Genomic DNA, 23485 nt, shown 5'->3' on the forward strand with positions numbered 1-23485 from the left:
GCTGAATTGTTCAATGGGGGAAAAACTCTCATCTTTAGAGTAAGCGACTTAAACGTCATTGTTTGCAGTATCCTTGTGGCAATTCACTAATGAAGCATTGTGTATATGAAATGAAAATTAAAGTTTTTTTCCCCCCCCCCTCATGTTTAGCAGAATTGTTTCAATGCTAATGCAGAAATAAATGAAGAGAAACATAAAAAGGGCATATCTGTACTACTCTCTAATTATTCAACATATTCAGCATCGAATTTGAATTTTTCTTTCGTTGTAAAACTACAAGCTTCCATTGCATACTTTAAGAGGTTTTTCCTTCCCTGAAAAAAACCATTATCATTGTCAATGATGAATTTCTTGTAACTCAAACCTAGTCTAATAAGTGGTGCTGAAAAAAATTCTCTTAAAATAATGAATTCTAATAAAATTTTTATGTGGGTAAAAATGATTTTTGTTGATATAATGTAATCATTTCGTTATTGAACATCAAAGAGTGAATAAAAAGAATTGCAACAGTTCCTTTTCTCTGTCAACATTAGATTAACAACGTAATTTTTCCAATATATATTTTCATTGATTGCGTGTGTGTGTGTTATAAGTGCAATCTGTGCATCGCACATTCATCTCTCACAATTAATTTGTGATCGTATTCAAAGTACAACACGACTTAACATGCAAAAATAAATGATGTAAAATAGAATAAACATTATTATTTATATATATATATATATATATATATATATATATTTTTTTTTTTTTTTTTTTTTTGAGAGAGAGAGATATTGTACATTTTTATTACTTCATTAAAATTATGATTTCAAGCAAACCTATTTTTATTAATAGGACCTGGAGCTGTAGGTTTCCCATCTGTGTAATCCTTGCTGAAAGACGTCGCTCTCCTTCTGTTGATTGTGTTAAGAGAGAGGAGGAACCAGAGAAGTCGATAAAAGATTCTAGCAACCTATCTTTACCCCCTTCCTTGTCCGGATCGCCAGCTCATGCTCAGTTGAAGGAAAATTCCCTCTACCTTTTTGCACGCACAAACAGAGACAAAGAGGAATGGTACAGTATCTTGAAAAATGCTGCTAATGATGAGGATGATATCGAGTTGTCTCTGCACCTTCCACAGTTATATAATGAAGATGATGATGACACTGCTGATTATGTACCTGCTGTAAGTATTGTATAGGGGTCTATTTTTCAGATAGTCTTTAAGATTGATGAAATTTTTTTTAAATGGTGAATTTCGGTTTTTTCTCCTTTCAAATTGATGATGTATCTCAGATGAGTTTTTATTTGTATTTATTTTGTGTCTTGTTTATCAATTATGATAATAATGATAGACATTGCTAGTTGCATAATTAACTGATATGCATCAGGGGTGGCAAATTTTTTGTTTCAGGGCCAACATAATGATCAGCTACATTATCATAGGCCACACCAGGGTCAACGCTCTGGCATATAAGCAGCACCAGTAAAATTACCCGGAAAACTCACATTTGTCTCTGCCATGAGTAATGTGTTCATTAAAAATTTGGCCTGAGCTTTATATTCCATTTTTTCATGAACTGTGATACATATTCATTGTTTATCTGGTTGTGTTCCACGCTATATGCAATGCATCAAAAACTACAGTTTCTTCTGTAAATTATCCCATACATCCTATTATGTCCATAGTTTGAAATTTTACGGACAAAACATGTTTTCCAACTTTTTCTGCAATTAATTTTTTCTCTTTACCCCTGATTTGACACCCCACTTATAGTGGTAACCCATTTGGTGGATGGTATAGACGCTCAAGGAATAGATTTACAAACCATTAGACTTCTAAAGAAGTTCATTATCAGGATGGAAAGAGTGTCAAAAGCCAGTCGCAGGGACAGTGTTGCCCAATGAAATTGGTAAACACATGATAGTACCAAGATAAGGGGAAAATAGTTAAATTACCTGTAGGCATTGTATAATATTTTGTCATTTATATATGTTGTTTCTAGTTTTTATAATTGCATATTTAATTGGGTTGCTGTATTTTAGAAATATGACATCCATATTTGTTATGGGCATCTTTTTCTCAGCCACCTCATTGAACATTTTGCCTGTTGTGGTGTTGTATTTGTAGCGGTATTAGGTGTGAAAAGATGTACGGGCGGGTTATCACCTGGAGCTCCTGTACGCTCATGAGATTACATAGAGCCAGGTTTGCAATGAGTGTTATAATTGTGTGGGCTATCTTTTTCAACCAGAATATCAGTGGTGCAGTTTGAAGGAGTACTATGTGTTCAGTGTAAATAATCATGTCCAGGAGTGGGCACTCCTTTGGTCAACCGCACAATGCAAGCCTAATTATCAACTATGACACATTTTTTACCTTTGGTATTACTGTATTGGGGTCTGCATACCCTGTTTGGTTCAAGTTCCAAGATGCCATTGTGACTTGGCATCCACTTTGAAAAAGTTTTGTCACAGTAAGCAGAATGCCAAATATGGATTCAGATACAAATGCATTCCGATCCACAACAGGCAACTTGCCTTAACAGCTAGGTGGGAAGAAATAGGGGGGAAAAAAACCCATTCCAAACTTTAAGTAGTTTGTGTGTTTGAAAAGGCAATATGGTGAGAGCATAGCAAATTATTTTCGTCTCTCTAAATAATAAATGTTAATATAATAATCGGTTAATTAGAAAATCCGTAATTGGAACCAATCACCCAAATAATGATAACAAATTCAGTATAATACACAGTATTTTTACCAGTATGGGGCCGCACAAAATGAGCGGGCTAGCTCTTTGCCACCCTTGTTATATATTGTAGTTTTTTGCATATAATTTTGGAGATTTCTAAATTTCAATTAGTTTTTTTCTAATTAAATTGCAGGTTGATGGGTCAGTCAATTCAGCACCATCTACATCATCTACAGCGTCGAAGGTGTTGCTTGATAGTATAAAAGAAGATCCGATACCAAAGCCTATAATGTCACAGAAACCTGTACTGAATTTTGAGCAGTATATGCATAGCTTGCTTGAACAATGTCCAAAAAAACAATCTGTCGAGAAACATTCTGTCCAGTGGCTCAACGTTCTTTTAGGAAGAGCCTTTTATGATTTCCATGTGCGAAGGGAATGGGCTCAAAATGTTCAGAGAAGAATTCAAGAAAAATTGGATAGAATCAATGTGAGATTATGGGCCTTTTACTTAGTTTTTATTGTTTATTTCATTTAATGCATGAACACCAATGAACATTGAATATTTTAGAATAATCTCATCTAAAATAGTTTCATTTGTCTAACTACACTGCTCAAAACAGTTAGGGGAGCAATCAAAAAAGTGAAGAAAACTGTGCGAGACAGCCACGTATTGGCATACAATGGGTAGTACACGCGTATCAATGCACAATACAGAAAAAAGACGTGAAAAAATTTGGAATTAAGCTTTAATTCTTTGAAAATATGGAAAAAACATGAAAAGATGATTTAGGGCAACAATTTGGTTACATGTAAACGATAAAAAAAAGTACTGTTTAGACATGATGCATGAGTTTTAATAGGGCGTGTGGTATCCTCGAACAGCTAAGACTGCTGCACACCTGTTTGCCATGGATGCGATGAGGTTATCGATCAGACTTTGATGAATACTGTTCCACTCCTCAAGAAGTGCAATCTGCAAGTCTCGGACAGTAACAGGCGGCCTTGGTCGCGCAGCAATGCGTCATGTTCTCCACCAGACGAGCTCTATGCATTCGGGCATTATCATCCTGGAAAACAAAGGAATCTCCAATGGCTCCAGCGTAAGGGATGACATGAGGTCGCAGTATCTCGTCTGCATACCTTCGGGCTGTCAAAGTGCCATTCCGAATGATATGCAGGTCCGTACGTCCGCCTATGCTGATTCCACCCCATACCATCCAACCAGCTCGTCTGTGTTGTGACCTTTCACGAATGAATGCTGGGTTATTTCGAGTGCCCCTGTCCCTCCATACCAGAACACGTCGGGTGTCACACTCCAGACTGAATCGGGACTCGTCTGTAAACAGCACTTGGCTCCAATCATGTTGCTCCCAATCTCGATGTTCAGCAGCCCATCTTCTTCGGACCACACGGTGGCTTGGGGTCAACGGAATGCAGACCATTGGCCTACGTGCATAGAGCCCTCCCTCATGAAGCCGATTACGTACTGTTTGGCTGGACACCCTTCGTCCTGTTGCCAAGAGCAACCGTCTTTGCAGCTGCGTAGCATTCTTTGTTCTGTTTCGACGGGCTGTTAACCATATAAACCGGTCATCAGTTGCTGTAGTGGCGCGTGGCCGACCTTGCCCTGGTCGACGTCTAACATTTCCTGTTTCTTGGAATCGATTCCACAGCCTTGCAACAACACTTCTGGTGACTCCAACAGCGTCCGCGACACTACGTTGTGTTTGCCCGGATTCCAGTGTGCCTATAACACGCCATGCCATGGATTCCGGTAAATCACATTGTTGAGATATCCTCAAGTCACCTTGCCTCAAAAAAAAATAAAAATACTGCGCAATCGAATTTCACAGTTACGGCTGTAAAACATACGTTTCTGCAACATTCCGATTTCTGCCCTTATCTCCTTTTTCTGGTTTTTGACGTCATGAACTTTGATTTGCATATGAAGTTTTCTTCTTCCATTTCCTGTTAGGCTTTAAATTGTAGATGATTCATTTTATGTTACTTATCGGTATACATCTTTGCGTAATTTTGTTAAAACCATGTGCTCCCCTAATTGTTTTGAGCAGTGTACTTGTGTATGTGTCAATGATATGATGATATGATATGATACCTGTGTCAAATAATAATACAAATAACCTTCAAATTACTGACTTGCTATTTGTAATTATGCTTTTTCTAATTTCATCATGCAACATTAATCATGTTGCAAAGTTAGTTGTTTGCCATGTATATAAGTGGTTCTCAAGGTGTGCGTCACAATTCCTCTGGGTGCTGCCAACCATTGTTACCTGTGCTGCAGTGACCTGATCTTATTTATGTGTGCCTATTAAATTTTGAGCAGTATATGCATAGCTTGCTTGAAAAATGTCCAAAAAACAATCTGTCGAGACACATTCTGCTCAGGGGCTGAACATTCTTTTAGGAAGAGCCTTTTACGATTTCCATGTGCGAAAGGAATGGGCTCAAAATGTTCAGAGAATTCAAGAAAAATTGGATAGAATCAATGTGAGATTATGGGCATTTTACTTATTTTTTATTGTTTATTTCATTTAATGCATGAACACCAATGAATATTGAATAGTCTAACAGTACTTTGTTAGACTATACTGGAGAACTGTGAATACAAGCGAACTTTGCTAATTCAAACTTATTTAATTCAAACTTTTTGATAATTCGAATATTGAGAATTCCCCTTGAGTTTCCTATTAATTATAATGTTCAAATTACTTGTTTAATTAAATTTTTCTGCCTTCAACATGTTGAATATTCATGTATTCTTTGTTCATTTTAGAATAACAATGCAACAGTTTTCACTCTGTGGAAAAGTTCATATGCTTGTTCAACTTTATAAAAAATTTATGGTTAACTTATGAATGTGTACATTGGTAAAAAAGTAAAGAATAAAGTCATACCAAATTTTCTCATGAAGAGGTTAAAAAAATCGTTTTAAAAAAGAGTTCCCTATCCCAAACACTTGCAGAAACTGGACATGTTACAAACACTAAGGCTATTAAATCTCGTAAATCTCATCTTTGATTCTATAAATCAACTTGAAGATTTTGTGCAATGTTTAAGAGCATCAAAAAGAAAATTACAAATTTGTGAATAAAATAATTTTTGTGATACATGATTTAGATAGTTTGATTTTGGTTAATTGGAAGTTTTTTGATGTCCTATTGAGATTCGAATTTACCAAGTTTCACTTTGACCTTACTACAGTAAGGGAATTGCAGGAGACAAAGAGAACCACTGCCATATATTGTAGTTTGACCTTGATGTCAGACATTTTTATATAGCATGCTTGATATAATTTTTTTAAAATATTAACATAGAGTACCATATTCTAATCGAAAATGGGTTTTATCCATTGCAAAAAGAGAACATTTATATGATCACAAATTGCAAGCTTTAAAATTTTTACTTCATCACTGTATAATTTATTATTTTTATTTTTTTTGACAGATGTCTCAGTATATGCAAAAACTTGTAGTCACGGATGTCTATTTAGGAAAGTCATTGCCTCAAATTCGTAAAATATCACAGCCTGTGAAAGATAACCGTGGTCTTTGGATTGACATGGAGATATATTATGAAGGTTATTTCCAGATGACATTAGAAACTAAGTTCAAGGCACTCAACTCATCCAAGATATTGGCAGAGCATCAGAAAGATTGTCTTTCTGCAGACTCAACTTCATGCACAAAGTATGAATGCATTGTAAGAATACCCGAAAAAATAATGGGAATGTACATTGACAAAGCTATATAGTAAGGGTTGTTTCATCTCTTTGAAGTCACGTTTGCTACTTTGGCTCAGTGGGCGTGATCTTGGAGCTACTGCGTGACGTCACTGTTCAAGCACTTTTTTTTAGCTGATGACAGCAGCACATGAAATGGCTCTTTTTTTGTTTACATTTTAATTGCGTATTTACTATTTCAAGTGAGTGACTTCTTGTTCACAGTGTTATCACTGGTATACATATGCAGCATTTTCATAATCTTTTTATAATCTGTAAGCTAAAAAAAATGAATCCAAAAAATAGTCATGTAATAATGCCTTTTGATATTAGCACTTAAAATGATAACTTCAAACATTTTATATTAGGATTTTTTTAAGTATTTGCTTGCCATGTTTTTATGCTGCAGTTGTATTGGTAATAAAAAGTCCAAGGCTTTTAAAAGCTACAGCTCAAATAAAAATAAAATCAAAAATTATTAGAAAGTGCAGAAGATAATTGAAATTATGTGTCTCGAGTTGGCTTTCAATCAACCCAAACTAAATGAAATAACGTATGTGATTCAACTGAAATGTATCCGAGAAAAATATTCTCAGTGGAAGTTCCCTCATTAGAAAATACTGAAATTTCTCTCTTTTAAGTATTTAAAATGTTCAGAAAATCAAGCCAATAAATATAGCAAACCTACATATACTAATGTGACAATAATCGAAAAGATTATTTTGAAAATAATTCAGTGAAATGGGCAGTACATCTATTGCAAACTATTGTAATTGACAGGGTAGCAAAGTGGGTGCATTCACTTCTGTTTGCGCAATGACGTCAGCTAGTATGGACGACTCTGGCACATCATGAAACAGCCCTTATTATATAGTCCTGGTACACAGTGATACCTTAGCTAACAAGTAATTTTGTTGAAAATGTTTTTTTCTCAATGCTTCCCAGAGTTGTAATGTTTAGTGGATATACACTAACGTAACTCAGTGACATTGGGAGCTGAAGTTTTGTGCCGATCATCATCAGAATTATTGTCATTTGATAATAGTTTCTTAGTGATAAAGATCTCTGAGAGATGCGAAATCGGGTGTGTGTGTGTTTAGGTCCTTCTCTCTCAATATCATATCTATTTTATCTCAATGTAATGTTCTCCTTTGGATTACTTTCGAGAGCTACCTCTAATTAAGAAAGTTTTTCAGCCTTTTCTCATATAAAATTAATGAATATTTGAAGGGTAAATGTGTTTTTTTTTTCTAAACAAACAACCCCAATTTGAGAAACCTCAGTGGAGATGACGAAACTGTTAGTCTCAAACTAAACAGCTAGGCAGTTCCAGGAGCTTATCTGTTCTATCGAGGGAAACCTATAAACTCTATTATCTATAAAAGTTTTTCAAATTTTGTAAAATATTTTTTACCAAACTTTTATAGTGTAATCCTGGCCTTATTAACATTTTAATGATAAAGCAGTTGTATAATTTGTTACACTATGTGTCTTCTATATTGTGATTTATGGAGAATTTTGTCAGTTGTTTATAGTCTTAATATATTCAATTAATTTTTACATTAAGTAAAGAGGGCATCCTTCCAATGAGTGAGGAACTGACAGATCTTGATGAAGAAGAGATTCCAGAAGTAGACAGTTTAAAAGATGATAGGTAAGCATTTTCATTGATCAGCTTCTATTTTTAAAAAACTGCACGTCATACAAAAAAATTAATTCTCCAAACAAGTTTCAATAGTGTGTGTTCTCCCCTCTGCTATGGATAGAGCATGAGCAAGCATACACATATTTTTTCAAGAATTTCATGAATTAATATGAAGTAAATCTGTAGATGCTGTAGATGTGTGAAGAGAAACATGAGGTGTTTAAAAGCATAAAATATAATTTCTGATATTGGTCCACACAATTAGTCTTTATTTTTTTTACTATAGATTTCAATTGAGCCCCCAAAGCAGAATGTTTTGAATTATTCTGCAACAAGCCCTCTGCTGACTACTACTGATCCACACATGTACCTCGTCCATATTGGTCTGTGGAACTTCTAACGAATTGGTACATGTTGGAATGTGCGTGTTCGTGTTGTAAACCTAATGTGAAGCTTGTTTCTGTGTAAAGTTTGTTATAGTGCTGTCATCTACCATATTTTCCAAACTATGAGTGAAGTGTAATGTTTGTAAATTTTACCGTTGTAGGCCTGTTGCTCTCTGCGGCGAGACTTTTTAATGGGGAGATCGGTTATCATTCGCGTCCTCTGCTGACTGAAAATGTTCTGCAATTCCCATAATAGTGTTTTCTACATTTTTCTTAAAATTCTTCCAGATTTTTCTGCGACATGTTGCAGATTGTGGTGTATTCTGGTTTGGGGAGTTGAGCATTGATGAGACCTAGCTATATAAGTGTGAGAAGGTTTTTAATGTATTTTATTTTGACGTTGAACGTGCAATATTCCTAATTTTAAAGAAAAAAAAACCGGGAAAACATGGTGTAAAAAAAAAAAAGTATCTCTACAGTATATTTTTGGCTAAAATTTGTTTTAAACTATTTTTTTTTTTTTTGGTTCTAAATTAGTCAAAAACAATGTTCAAATCATTGTAAGAAATATATTTTGAATGGTGATTTTAAAATACAGCTTTTTAAAGAAATACTTGAATTTATTCTGTGATACTGTTAGTCTTATTTTCATGTTTCTCATCTGTAACTGATATATTTTTTTCTGTGATTTATGCTGAATCCTATTCTAACTGACATGCTATATTTCTTGGCCTATCTTCCACGTTGCTTACATTTCACAAAATCATTACTATTTAAAATACTGCATATTTTTAGATGTTTTTGTACATGGTGGCTTTTATTCTAAGAAATATAATGTATCTGCATGAATGTAATTAGAATTTTAGAATACATCTCCTTGTGTCCATAAATTTAATCTGAACTTACTGATTTTAAACATTTTCTTCATTGAATAAAAATTTCAATGATGATATGAAGTTCATATATGAAGTTTCTTGTACTTTATTTTTTCAATCTATCAAATTGGAATTGCCTCAAATCTCAAATTTTTTGATTGTCAATGTCCCTTGTAACTTTTTCTTTCAGCCCTTCTCATTCAGCATCTGTTAGCTCCAGGTTACTACAGTCATTTGAAAGATGGGTAACTTCTAGCAATCTGGCAGATAATAAATTCATCAAGCGCTGTGTTGATCAGCTTGCTCAAGCTCGCCTTCTGCTCACTGTAGAAGTTGACAGCTTAAGTGGTACTCTGGCTCTGAATATACCTCCTTTTCCAACAGATCGTCTATGGTAAGTTTGCCTATACATTATATTTTTTTCTTCAAAGCTATTTCTAATGAAATACAAAATTATTTTCAATTATAGAAAGTACTAGCTATAATACCCGGCGTTGCCCGGCTTTACTTCAATGAGGCTTTTTGGATCACGTGATATCTCCCTCTTTCTTTGAGGGAGATACAAACCGTGTCTAAGGTAACTAATATGAGGACTTCCTGCGCGACTCATGAAAGAAACAAATCTAGATTAAAATAAACGTAGAAATGAATGAATTAAAAGCCAATACGGAGACATTAATTTTCATAATTGAGAGGATATAAATAAGAAATTGAAATCAATGTTATTGCATGAATATCCAACTCAAAAGTAGGTCCGGCTAATTACTTTATATTTAATCTCCTGGGTTTCGTATCTCTAAGCGAACTCAATATTTCAAAAATCGAGAATTCAATTCAATTTTTGTAATCATTGATGTGGTAGAAAACCCCACTAAATTTCTGCATTTCTACAGTAGAATCGGCCATTTTAACACTGATTTCTATGGGGATCATCGTTTGCCTGACCCTCAAAGTGATGCTGATGATGATTATGGCATCTATTGAAAAAGTCTCATTACTGGGAAGATTGAAAATGTGGCAAACCATTATAAAGGCATAAACTATTATAGATATGGTAACAGGATTAGAAAAGTGACAAACCATTGCAAAGGCATATACACGTCTGAAACGCATTGCTAGGGAACCACGGTAACCAAAGTAAATGTTCGGAAAGTGATTGTTGAGGCCCAAAAACCATTGTTGCCCGACAGTTTTTTGCCCATTTGGGGCATTTGTCCTGGTCTGACGAAATTTTAAAGTAGCCTATCGTTCAAGTCGGGTCCCATTTGGTATACATGCAAAATTTGGGGACGATCGATCTAAAATTGTAGATTTGTATGGAGAACATACACACACACAGACACACAGAAAATCAATTTTATATATATAGATTAATAGTAAAAATTATCAAAGTATGAAATAAAGTTTGGTGTAGTGAAGATGAAGTGATGGTTTTTTTATATTGATGTGTCTTTTTAATTTGCTTCATTTAAATCAGGTATGGATTCCGAGGAATTCCTGAAAAGATGTCGTTGAATGTTTTTCCAAAAGTTGGAGGAAGGAACATAAGCTTGCATCCAGTTTTACTTTTGATAAAAAAGAAATTGCTTCTAGAATTTCAGGTTCAATATTACTTTATCATTGTTCATTCTATTTACAGTTTCATTAATGATTGCTGACTATTTCATTTGCAAAAAGCATAGAACTGCTTCATTTTCTTGTTGAACAAACTAAAGTTGGATTTATGGCTTTGCTGTGCATGAGCAATTTAAATTTTGATCCCTTCCCTCCCACATTATAATTTTATGTTACTACACCAATTACTTAAATTTGCAGCTACTTTGAACTTGCTGGCTGGGCTATATCCTGCATAGCCCCCTGTAAATATTCCACTGACAATATATCTTATTTATTCACTTAGTTTCAGCATTATCAGTTCAAAAATCCTAGTTCTGAATTCAACAGAGGACACATAGCACTTACTGCATACAATTTTGTTTTTTGCATACAAACCTTTTTCTTTTTTACAATGGTTTTTGAAAAACTCTTGTTGTGATAAAAGCATTCTTTCTTTCAAAAGCACAACTCCATTCTATCGCCATGGGCAGTTCATTAGCAAATGAGTTGTGCCGAAAGTGTGTATGAGTACCCAACATTTTGAGTGCTTATGTAGTGTGTGAATTTTTAGTGCTGCCATCTATTCTTCAAACTAGAGTGTGATGAGAGCTAAAGTATTTGGTAAAAATACACTGAAAGAGGAAATTCAATAAAACTTTGGGCTCTTATCATTGTATGTTGTTTCATTTATCTGAAGCTCTGATATCAAACTAGAAATTTATTTACACATGGAAAAATGAAATCCCAACACCAATAAAGACTTGAGTTTAATAAGTGAAATTCAGACACTGTACTCATCTACATGACTGTAAATGTGTTACAATAATCATTTTAAAATGTAATTGTCTTCACAATGTTGGATACAGTTTTATACTAATATCTTTCTATGGAGGTGTTGAATGTCACTTCATGGTTTAGAGTTCTATGCCTCTTGCAAGAACCAGAAAGGCAAATTGGCATCGAGTTTAAAGCTTATGCCCAATAATACTAACAATAATAATGCCCAACAAATGGGTGAATATTTCACCCAACTCTATGGGGGAAATATCAGGTGATCTCAATTGCTATGGCAACATGGTGTCAATATGTACTAAACTTTCAGAATCAATTTGATGTTCACATTGATGGCATTCAGCTTTGAACCATTCTTTACTGTCAACAAACACAATTCCAAAGAAAAGGGGTCATAGTATATGACATAAGCCTCAAATATTGGAGGCTTATTTGAAGCCAACTTGATTTGCCTGTTCAATGCAGCACTATTCTCATGGCATGTATTACAACCATGTAGTTATTACTAAGGTCATCTGCTGGGTGCCTCATAGTTTTTGTTTACCTAGCATAACTCCTCCATTAGGGTTTCGTTTTCTGTCAGCTTATACAAGAATGTCCATATTATGTATGCATGCAGTGTGAAGTCAGTAAAAGCTTTGCATTTTTTAAAATATTATTTTTGTCATTCCCATATGAGTTATAAATAGAATACATAACATTTGTTTTTATTTATTTAACCCAGCAAGCCCAAAAGAGATTCAGATAGAATCACTAGTTTTCACAGATGTTTAGTAAAAAAATTATAACTTTTAAACTAATCATTGAATTAATTTGAAAAATCTTTGTTTATAAAATAAGTTGTCTATAATACAACCTCTGACAATAAAGTTCGGTGAATAGTCCTGTAACATTAACGTAGATGAAATGTTAATGAAAGTTACCTTACTGTCCTTCGAAATAGTCACCTCCCATTACTATGCACCGCTGAGATCTCCTATACATGTCCTGGAAACTTTGCAAGAAGTCTTCTTTTGGGATGGAGTTCAATAGCCTCGTCACGTTTCATTGGATGTCAGGAATATCGTCAAATCTCTTTCCTTTCAAAGCGAGTTTGAGTCGTGGGAATAGGAAGAAGTCTGGAGGATTGAGATCTGGCAAGTATGGTGGATGTTCAATTTGCACCACCCCCTTTCTGGTCAGGAACTGTTTGACGATATTGGCTGTGTGAGGGCAAGCATTGTCGTGAACGAGAAATCATGAACCTTGTTGTGCATACTGAGGTCGTACCCTGCGTAGACGTTTCATGAAACGGGTCAAAATTTCAACGTACCTTGCAGCATTCATCGTCGATCCCTCAGGTAGAAGTTCCTTGTGGATAATGCTTTGACTATCAAAAAAGGTGATTAGCATCGTTTTGATGCGTGATTTTTCTGCTCTGACCTTTTTCCGACGAGGTGATGCAGGAGAACGTCATTCCATGCTTTGCCGTTTCGTTTTAGGGTCGTACCCGACACAAAACAAAACCTTAAATTGATCTTTTGTTCGTTCATTTTCCTGTTCTCAGTTAAGAACCAACGCACTAAACAAGCACTTTGTAAAACAAGTCTTTCACGGAACACAAACGACGCTCAACTGAACAGCGGTGATGGCAGATGGTCAACACCTGCTGCTACACATGTGCTGCGTTTTGCTTCGCCAGTGTTGCCAGATCAGCCGTTCTGACTTCATTCATAAAACTTTATTGTCAGAGGTTGTATTATATAACAACATTTGTATTACTTGAAAAATTTATACGATATTTTCTGTGGTAAAATTGTTTTCTTTAACTTCTATGGCTATCAAAAATCCGATTTATAACATAGCCTCCTGTCTGTAACAAAAAACTAAGATCCCCACGTTTTAAGCAGCAAACATTCAGCACTCACAATAAAATATGATAAATGAAAATAATATAATAGTTATGATTGTTAGAAGCTGCATTATTCCTCTTTTGAATGTTACCAAGCATGCAGAGATTATGAAATAATATCATAGGTTAAAAAATTAAGATATGCAGTTGGCCACCATGATGTACTGAGTGCGTTGCTTGACGTTGAAGGGTTGATTTATTCATTTTATCCTCTTTACCTTTTTTTTAATCTATTTTAAATTGTAAATCAACATTTTCACTGTTTGCCTGATGAGTATTATAAATTTTATTTTTCTATATTTCAGAAAGCCCTTGTTATGCCAAACATGGATGATGTACCAATTCCAATTATGACAAGCCCTTTTGACTATGAAAAGAAAGAGCAGAATTTTACTAAATGAGAATTCATTTTTTTGTATGAATTTAAACTTTTTATTACCACACCATACTGGTCAAGCCATGATTTATGACTTACAGTGCATAAGAAAAGATGGAGTTTTTAAAATATTTTAAAATATGCTGCTGTAAATCTTGGATCTGTAAGGATATGTATAACTGAATCAAACTTGTTTTTGACTGCTACTTGTTTACAGTGTACATCTTTATGCTCTCAAAGGGAAATATAAGTATTGAAAATATGATAATTAATTATAACATCCAGTTACAATTAATGGGGATTTCTAGTGTTCATATAATAGAAAAGTAAATATATAAATACCCGACTTGCGAATATTCAAGGTGCTAACTTCATCCAATTATAATGATCCTATATATTTGAAATATATGAAAAACTTGAAAGATAGAGTATGCTTTCCTCATGGCAAAGAATTATTAAACTAGCACCATGTTACGTCTTCTCAATCTTTCTTTTCCAACCCTCAAGTAATTATTTGATTAGCCTGTGGATGTTTTACATGTATTAAAGATTAATCGGTTTTAAAAAGTAAGTAAAGATTAATCTTATAATTAGAATACATAATAAAATGAATACTCTCTGTAGAAAAAGAAGTGGTTTCTCTCGCTCACTCAAACAATAAATTCTTGTTAAGATTGCATCCTCTTCGTAAGTCGGGACATACTAGATATTAATGTTCCTTGAATTTTTTTTTCAAATAAACACACTGTGATAACTGTTTAAGTGACATTCCAAGTTTTTTTATTGTTATTATTATTTCTTGCATTTTTAAGTGTATATTTTAGTAATTATTACTGAGTATTATTGACTGTTTCACTTTTTTTTATAATGTATTACCATTTCATTTTTTTATAGGAATCTACATATTTAGTGACACGTTTCATTTTATATATTGATAGTATCCTATTTGAAGCACATTGTTTTCTATTGAAAATTTCTATCAATCTTTTTTCCTCATACCAGCACATATCTACTGTTTCCTGTAAAATATTTATTTTTTCCTGTAACAAATTCAGTTTTAAATTTCCTTTCTTTATGATTCCTTTTCTCAAAATGTGCGACATAAAAATTAAGCTGAATATGCTCTCTGCCTGCATCCCAAGATTGGATGTCTATATTTCTGACTAGGATTCAAAAACATATCAGGTTTTAAAAATAATGGAATGAAGGGTTTAGTGCTAAAATACTATATGTTATATTATGGCTTATGTATGCTTTTGCTTATGTTGTTTTTTTTAAACATTTAATTATTAACTGCACTATAAAGTTATTTTCTTAAAAAAATGTTTTTACTGAAATTTTGTTTGAAAATTTGAACAAGTTCTTCAATTTTTTTAGTTATCAGGGAAAAGTAAATGGGCTTCACTTTACCAAAAATACGAGGGAAAAATGTTCTGTAGGTTCGAGTAGAAAAGTAAGTGAAGTATGAAATTTAAGCCATTAAGTTAAGTAATGTCTGTTATTTTTTCACAGAGTATATCAATCCATATAGTCTTACATTATATGTCCAAATGTTTTTTTCCTAATGTGTGATACCAAATTTTGCTGAAAAGTTCAATTTATTTCCTATCTCATATACTATTGGCTATAAAACTGAGTTTGTTGTCTCTTATTATTATTTTATCACTTATTTCTGTTTAACAATACGTGTTATGTATATTAACATTTCAATATTTATTATTTCTTGTAAAACCTGTGCCTTTTTTTTCTTGGTTGAATTTTTTCAAAGTTTATTTAATATATATTTTTTCTAAGTAAAAGTCCATACACATAGTTTTTGTAGAAATATATCTATAAATAAATGTGTTATGACTTTTATTATCATGCATGTGCAATAAAGTATGAATTTGTAATCAAAATATTTCTTGGGGCTGATTTCTTTTTATATCTCATATTATGATTTTTATAATAATACTTGTATATTTTCAAACATTAGCAAGGGAATTTGCAATTTCTATGTATTTTTCATTGAATTTTATCTAGTGGTTCTATTAGAAATTTCTTTTATTTGTCTGTACATGCAATTGATGAATATATATATTTATGCTGTCTGATTTTTCTCATCAAGTGTAGTTGCATTTAAACATTCCTTACAAGATTTTTTTTTTTTTAATTAAGATATTTTTTATTCAGTGGCTACCATGAATTACTTCAATGTATTGTTTGCAGTCAAAATTGGTTTTCAGATCCTGAGACAATAACCTGTTTGAATGTTTAATTGATGATCATTAACAGTTTTTATTCAGATATTTAAATACAATATTTAGATCATTCTCATCAAAAGATGGATGAATGAATAAATATGTGTTTAGAACTCTCTGATGATGATGAAAACGATTTAGAATTTGCCTGTGATGCTCAAAATAGACAGGCTAACATACAACATTTGAAAATGTCCCATTATCATCAGTTCGTTAAAAACAAAGTGTTAGGAGGAAGAAAATTTTTTACTTATATACTTTACATTGCTCACAGATAATTAATTCAGTATGTGAAAGGTGCTTTTAACATGGAGAAATAGTCAAAATTTTCAAGGCGGCTCAATATATATATAACAGTGATATATCTTTTCCATTTCACCACATACATTAAAACTCTGTTGCATATCTGAAAACTTTTTTGCTGATACTGGGCTTCTATACTAAGATACTACAGCAGTGGTCTCCAATATGATGCTCGTCGTGCTTTCCCTTGGTGTCTGGGGATGCTACTTACATGTTTCTACACTACATTCAACCAAATAGCAGTTGTTGAAGTAAATCTGTTTTCATTAGTCACTTTTGCAAAACATTGCACATGAGGTCTCCAATCACATGATTGTTGGAAACTGCTGTGCAACAGTAATACTATAAATAAGCAATTTAAATAGGTATTTTTATTAAAGACACTGGCAGCTACAGTAGTGTGATTGTTGTCATTTTTTTTTGTACAGAAACCTTGATATAATGATACTCGGCAGACCAAGAAAAATATCATTGTAGAGAGATTATCATTATATCGAGAGGCAGCGGTTGAACATTTTCAAAGAATACAGACGTTTTCAAAGAAGACTTGAAAAAATATTGTTGTAGAGGGTTATATCAAGTATCGTTGTAGCAAGGTTTCACTGTATAATTTTTCTGCTGCAGTGCTTTTCAAATTCTTGTGCTATGACATTTGCAGACTACGAAAATATAGTATACACACAAGAGTTTCAATAATTGGTGGGGATTTCTGAAGAAAAAACGAAACCCATTGATTTGAAATGATGTTAAAAACCTCTTTGCTCCCTATTTGTAATTGAAATGAAATGGAGTGCTCATCTGTGTCAATATATTCCATTTTGCTACCTATTGTCATCTTATGAATTTTTGACACATTTTTGTTACTGACGACTTATTAGACAGTGTGGCTTTTTTTTTTCACTGGTGCTAGCGATTATAGTTTGAACAACGAAGCATTGACTTGCCTTATTGATTTATGTCTGCAGGTTTTCAGATACAGTATTTTGTACATAGGAGGTATACTTTATGCTTATATGTTGTGAATGAGTCTTTGCTCAGTGTCTCACATGATTAAAATGTGAATCGGTTACGTAAACCAAAAATAGTAGATCTATGTAATATCTCTGGTTATGCTTGCGAAAACCATGTTTGTCAATTTGTATGTTTGTTTCTAATTTCAGAGTTCTTGGAGATTAAGGGTGTAGAAATCACACTGACACAAAGTTTTGTGTCATAGCTTACTTATTTTAATGATTCTAGAAAATGTATCTCTGTGAAATTTATCATTGAAAAATTCTTTCTTGTTTTTCAGTAAGATCTTATTACCATTTTGAAACTCGACATTCTTCATTATCATGAGTGATAACCATCAAACTATATCATATTACAAATCATCCCCCCCCCGTGTTTTTTTAATATTATTTAGTAGGTAGACTTTTTTTTTCTTTCACAATTCTGAAGAACCTAAGTACTTGCATGTAAAAAAAAAACAATGGGGTTTTGAAACAGTATTAACTCATATGATGTGTTCTTCCCGCAATAATGAAAATATTTTGCAAACTCACATTCTGACCACCATAAGAAGAGCTCTGGATGGAAATTTTGGGTCTACTAATTTATTGAATTTTAGATGTGTGTGCTTTAAACTGTTATTTTTTTTCCAATTTATAAACTTAGGTTGATTGAATAATATTGATTGTTTTCCATGGATACAGTTTGTTTTCCATCAAAAGACCAAGCTGAAGCTCTGAGTGTAAACTTGAATGCTAGCCTACTTGTACTCGTCCTTATACTTGTAAAATGCTCCTCAATCTGGACATGTGGTGTCATTCTGATGTGATGTGCATGTAACATTACTCATATTGTGATGTGCTAAACACCATGTAAAAAATTTGCTGTGCATTGTTTTACATTAACCAAATCATTTTCCCCATTCGATCAAACTCAATATGTATGGGTAGGTGGTTGCAGACCTCCCCCCCCCCTCCTGATTCTACTCTGAGGGGACACTAAAAAAAATTAGTATAAGTAGCTCAGAGCTCTTCTTGTGATGATTAAGTTATTATTTATTTATCAATTTTATAGAGGCTATGGCTAATGTGATTTCATCTAAGATTATATTCAATGATTGATAAGCAATGTATATATGTGTTGTAAGAGTTGTTGCATATATATAACTATAATGGATTTTCACCTAACTTTTGGCACTTTTATATTAAATGAGCATTTTAAAAAACTATATCAAATAATTATCATGATAATTAAATTGAATGTCTGAGAATTTTGCTAGTTTTTATAGCATTAATATTAACAAAAGATTTCTACTATATATGTACAATACATTCCTTTTTATCATAAGTACAAATATGAAAGAATGATTACAAATGAGAAGAAAATTTCCAATGTAACCATCAATTGTACATGAAAGTTTGTCCATTTATAAAACTACAAAAAACTTTTTTATTGGTATTGTAAATTTTTAATGATGATTTCCAGAAAGAATTTACATCGACGTAATGTGAAAGGGTCTAATGGAGTTGTTCGTCTCTATGGAGTTGTTTCTGCAGCATAAAGAACTTTCAGTACCTAATTATTTTTGTTCTTTTATAGAATTTGTTCTAATCCTTCTGTTTTATAAAGTTTGACTTCCAGGTAGAAAGAATATTTAAATGCCATGTAAACCTTACATGTGCCATTTATTTTACAATGTGCTATATGCATATCAAAATACAAATTCTTTTTTTGATACAATCCCCATACGCTATACATGTATTTTGACACTTTTTGTCCTGTGTTTTAATGAGTGACATTAATAGTCCCATGATTCTAAATGAATTGTTCCCAAGATACCATACTGAAGCAATAAGCATGTTATGGGAGAGAAAAGAAGTTCATCTCATAAGATTTTAAGTTTGATAACTACATTTTTATTTTACCTATACTCCTTGTACAGGTAAAATAAATATACAGCTGTAAGCTGTATCTATACTATTTATGTTTTATTCTTATGTCAGGATTCAAAATTTTACTTTGAACCCTGAAATGTATTGATTTCATGTTGAAAATGTATTTGAATCTCAAACTCAATACTTTTCTTAATTATCATAAAACATGACCCTTACTTTGTTTATCTCCTACCTGGTCATCCAAAGCAAGGATTCCTTTGTCTGAATATTTGTGCTGAAAGTGGAAAAAAATTGTGAATGGTAAATTCAAATACTGTATCTTGACAAATATTTCACTTAGAAACATGGAACTTTTTCTCTTTGACTCACTAAATACCAGATAAAAAGTTTCTGTCTACAAATAATAGGTAATGTGGATGTGTAAAAATAATTCAATACAGTTTACACAGCATTTAAAATAAATAAAATATCTAAGATTTAGATATTATTTGAATATTTTTCCCAATTTGAAGCACACGTTATTACAATATGATCAATAATTTAGAAGTTAGTCCTCATCATAATAAAATGTTTTTACCCCCTTCCTTTCTTTTATTTAAGTCTGGTGTATCTAGTCCTAAAACCTATTGGATGCTTTGGAACTGAGCAGTGTGGTGATAGTTTCAGGAAAACTATTTGGAATTGTATTATTATACTAATTTTGTTTAGATATATATATTCAAACATGTTCGTGTAAAAAAATTTTATGAAAATCAAACTGTGATAATATTGAGGCATAATATAAGAGTATATTTACAAATATACATATATAATATATATGTACTGAATTTGCTTACATGTGTGTGTGAATGTTCATTGTATGCACATTGATGGAAATAAATTTTGTGACTGCAGCTCTAAAAATGCATCTTCATTTACCCACCTAGCTTCATATCTCGGAGAGATATCGAAGTAATTCCAAATAATGGGTGTATCCTGGAATTTCAATATATTTTCCTCCCATCCCCGAAATAATAGTCAGAGGCGTATTTATGGGGCGTATGGCGACAAACTTTTGTAATTGATGGTCAAGGCTATCTGATTTTAGAACTGTAAAAGTCATTGGTGGAGGTAGAGAAAGATATGTGAAAGGGACTGGGGAGGGGTAATGATGTGATATCAATGCATATAAAGGTCGGTTACGTGCGACCAAGGCTATCGCCGTATTGTGTGGGACGTGCTCTTGGCTGCGCGGAGGCACGGGTCGCAAAGAGCAGGACGCCCATTAGATCAATCGGCTACGTCGTTGTCGCTGGGGAAAGTGGGGGGCAATGCCCCTCTTTCCTGTATCTCCACCATGGTAGAAGGGCGGCAAAATTTGAATAGCCGGAGATGGCGAAACCACAAATCCGCCTCTGACTACAGTTGCCTTCCCCCCCCCCCCCCCCCGAAAGAAATTTCTGGTTCCGGCCATGATAGAGACAATTGCACAATTTAAATAAATGGCCGAACATAAATTGAAATTTGTTCCAAAATGTATTAAAAACCGAATACAGGTTTTCGTTTATTAAAGCTCATCTTTCGATCGACTATATCACTTATCTCAGAAATAATGGAAACTTGATAATTTTTTTACTTTCATAAGAATAACGTTTGATTTGAATCCTTTATAAAGAATAGAGTCAAATTTTGATTGTTAAATTTACACACCTACAGCAATCATTGATACTTGAATTAATAATGATCTCTCACTTATATACGATTTATTAGACGGATTTTCAGCAATCCCGGTCAAAGATATACGCAAATAATGCTATTCATGGAGGAAAGAATAACTTTCCTTCATGAATGCTATTAACATATACGCCTCTCTCACTTATGCGTCTTTTTTCACTTTGCACCGACTAACACATGAGAGAAATTCCTTTCGAAAATGCTGAAAACGATGCAAATTTGAGTATAAACTGGAAATTTTTGAAATAACAGGAAGAAAGTCGATTTTACTTAACTATTAACTTTAACTTAATATTAACTCTTTGAGCCGTTTTTAAAATTTTACTCATCTGCATCATAACTACCACATTGGAAATAAAAGCGTGTTAAGAACCCGAGATATTTCGGAGTGACCGAAATAAAGCAGATCAGGTTTGACGAGATATCTCGGGGTTGCCGTTGTAAGCGTTAAAGAAAGTAACCATCAGGTATGTACATGAGTCAAATTCATGAAGCCGGAATGATCAAAAATACGGGAATGTCCCGTGAAATGCGGGTCATATGGTCACCTTATGTTAATGTCAGGAGGTGTCGAGTGGGCCAGGGATGAGTGGGATAGACGGGGGGGATCTCTTCTCATGCTCCCAACGAGGAAGAGGGGGGGCTGACGGGGCTCCAGCCCATGAGTCAAAAAAGGGAGTTTTAGAAAGAAAAAGCCTCTTCGGAGAGATGAAAATAACTTTTGAATAACGGAACTCGGGTTTGGTTGTAGGAGCTCTGGATTTTCTCATTTTTATTTCATTGATCGATTGAGTGGGGTGGGGGCGTCGCTTTTCCTTTCTCGGAACACCTTGTTCTTACACGATGTAATGCCTCCTACTGACCACCTGAAAAGAAAAAAAAAAAGCCTTAGGTGCCCCCCATCCATTTGAGAGGGGGGATGAATGGTCAGCTCATTTATGTGTCTGATACGAGCAAATTAGAAAAAAATGCTTCTAGAACATGTCCAGAGACTGTTCAGTTTGATGCTGAATCTTGCATTGAAAGAACATACATGTCTGAGTGCGTAGGCTTCTTTTTTTTTCAATGCATTTCAATAAGCCGAATATTTCTTTTTATATCAAATGATTCGTGCGAAAACTTTCAGAAAGAGAAGTGGAGATTCAGATCTTCGAAGAATTCCTTAGTGGACATGAGTTAATCGGGCTCGAGTGACAGTAATTCTCCGATGATGATTGGTTCTATAATTCAGCTCACGAAGCAACTGTTTTATGTTAACACTAGCATCCGTATCAACGAAAATATCCCTTAGCCGAATCCGTATTCGAGGCAGAAAAGTCCCGAAAAAAATCTTCGTTAGCCGACGTATCACTGTATTACTCTTTTATACAAGTCTGTCTTAACATCACCGTGGATCTAGGGCAAAATGATATGATAGGGGGGATCATACTGTATAAAACTATTAAATTCAATTTTTCAAATTATTTTCAATCTGTATCTTCATTGACCTAAGTAAAATTATAAATTCTTTGTGTACGCCATTTTGTTTTTCGCTTTTTTCATTTTGAAATATTTCTAACTTTATGCAATAAAAGATTTTGGCGATATGGGCCAATTTCCCACTTTTTCGAATGACGCAAATGGGTTAAGAATCCTCACTCCATGCCAAAAAAGAAGAAATTAAAAAAAACAACAACTTTTTTTTGCAACCTATAATTTCCAGATAAAACGGAAAATAAAATTTACGACGTCCTATTGGAAGCACAGAGTTTGAACCTGCTTCTGGTTTAAAAATTGAATTTGGAAAAAAAAAGAAGAAAATTCAAATGGATTGCACAAACACCACTAAAACGTGAAACGACATCTGTTGGAAAAAAGACGGTCAATAGAGAGCAGATATTTATCAGGAGGATGACGAATGTTTTTGTTTTTTTTCCGGGATATTAGTAAAGGGTTTTGTGGCGTTTGATTCCGCGGAGCATCAGAAAAGCTCTCGCGCAACCTCATATTCTGTGGAATACCAACTGGAAAAATCTATTCTTTATTCTACTGTTTCTACATAAACATAGTGCATGTAGTCATAAACTAATGGTGTGACTGAAATTACCTATTTATTTACATCACCATCTGACATATCTGCTTGCCACCAACGTGTATTATGAAGTTTGATTTTTAATTTTTTTTTTGTCGGTTCACACTCTACTACACGTGTATTGGGCAGGGATTAGACCATAAAAGTTTTATAAAAGTCCTTTTATAAAACATGAAAAATTCAACCAATAAGCTTATTTGTTGCAAATACTCAAAAGGTGTTCAAAAATTACCCCGTACAAGTTTCGAGAGTGAAAATACAGTGTGTAACAAAATGGAAAACTTCAATTTTT

At 33.5% G+C, this 23485-nt stretch overlaps 1 protein-coding gene across 1 annotated transcript in view; it reads left to right on the forward strand.

Annotated features, from left to right (window-relative positions):
- The window catches only part of LOC149090268 (testis-expressed protein 2-like), a 28598-nt gene extending 8300 nt beyond the window's left edge, over positions 1 to 20298 (forward strand). Inside the window, exons 4-10 of the mRNA XM_089233590.1 lie at positions 838 to 1168; positions 2869 to 3165; positions 6147 to 6388; positions 7988 to 8074; positions 9517 to 9720; positions 10804 to 10927; positions 13911 to 20298. Of these exons, the coding sequence (XP_089089716.1) occupies positions 838 to 1168; positions 2869 to 3165; positions 6147 to 6388; positions 7988 to 8074; positions 9517 to 9720; positions 10804 to 10927; positions 13911 to 14006 (1381 nt within the window). The 3' untranslated portion in view covers positions 14007 to 20298. The remainder of the gene's footprint in view (positions 1 to 837; positions 1169 to 2868; positions 3166 to 6146; positions 6389 to 7987; positions 8075 to 9516; positions 9721 to 10803; positions 10928 to 13910) is intronic.
- The last annotated feature ends 3187 nt before the right edge of the window (positions 20299 to 23485 follow it).

The sequence above is a fragment of the Pholcus phalangioides genome, unplaced genomic scaffold (genome assembly GCF_987345545.1).
Source record: "Pholcus phalangioides strain wild (caught in Gottingen) unplaced genomic scaffold, Ppha-v1.0 ptg000001l_1, whole genome shotgun sequence".
Taxonomy (NCBI): Eukaryota; Metazoa; Arthropoda; class Arachnida; order Araneae; family Pholcidae; genus Pholcus; species Pholcus phalangioides.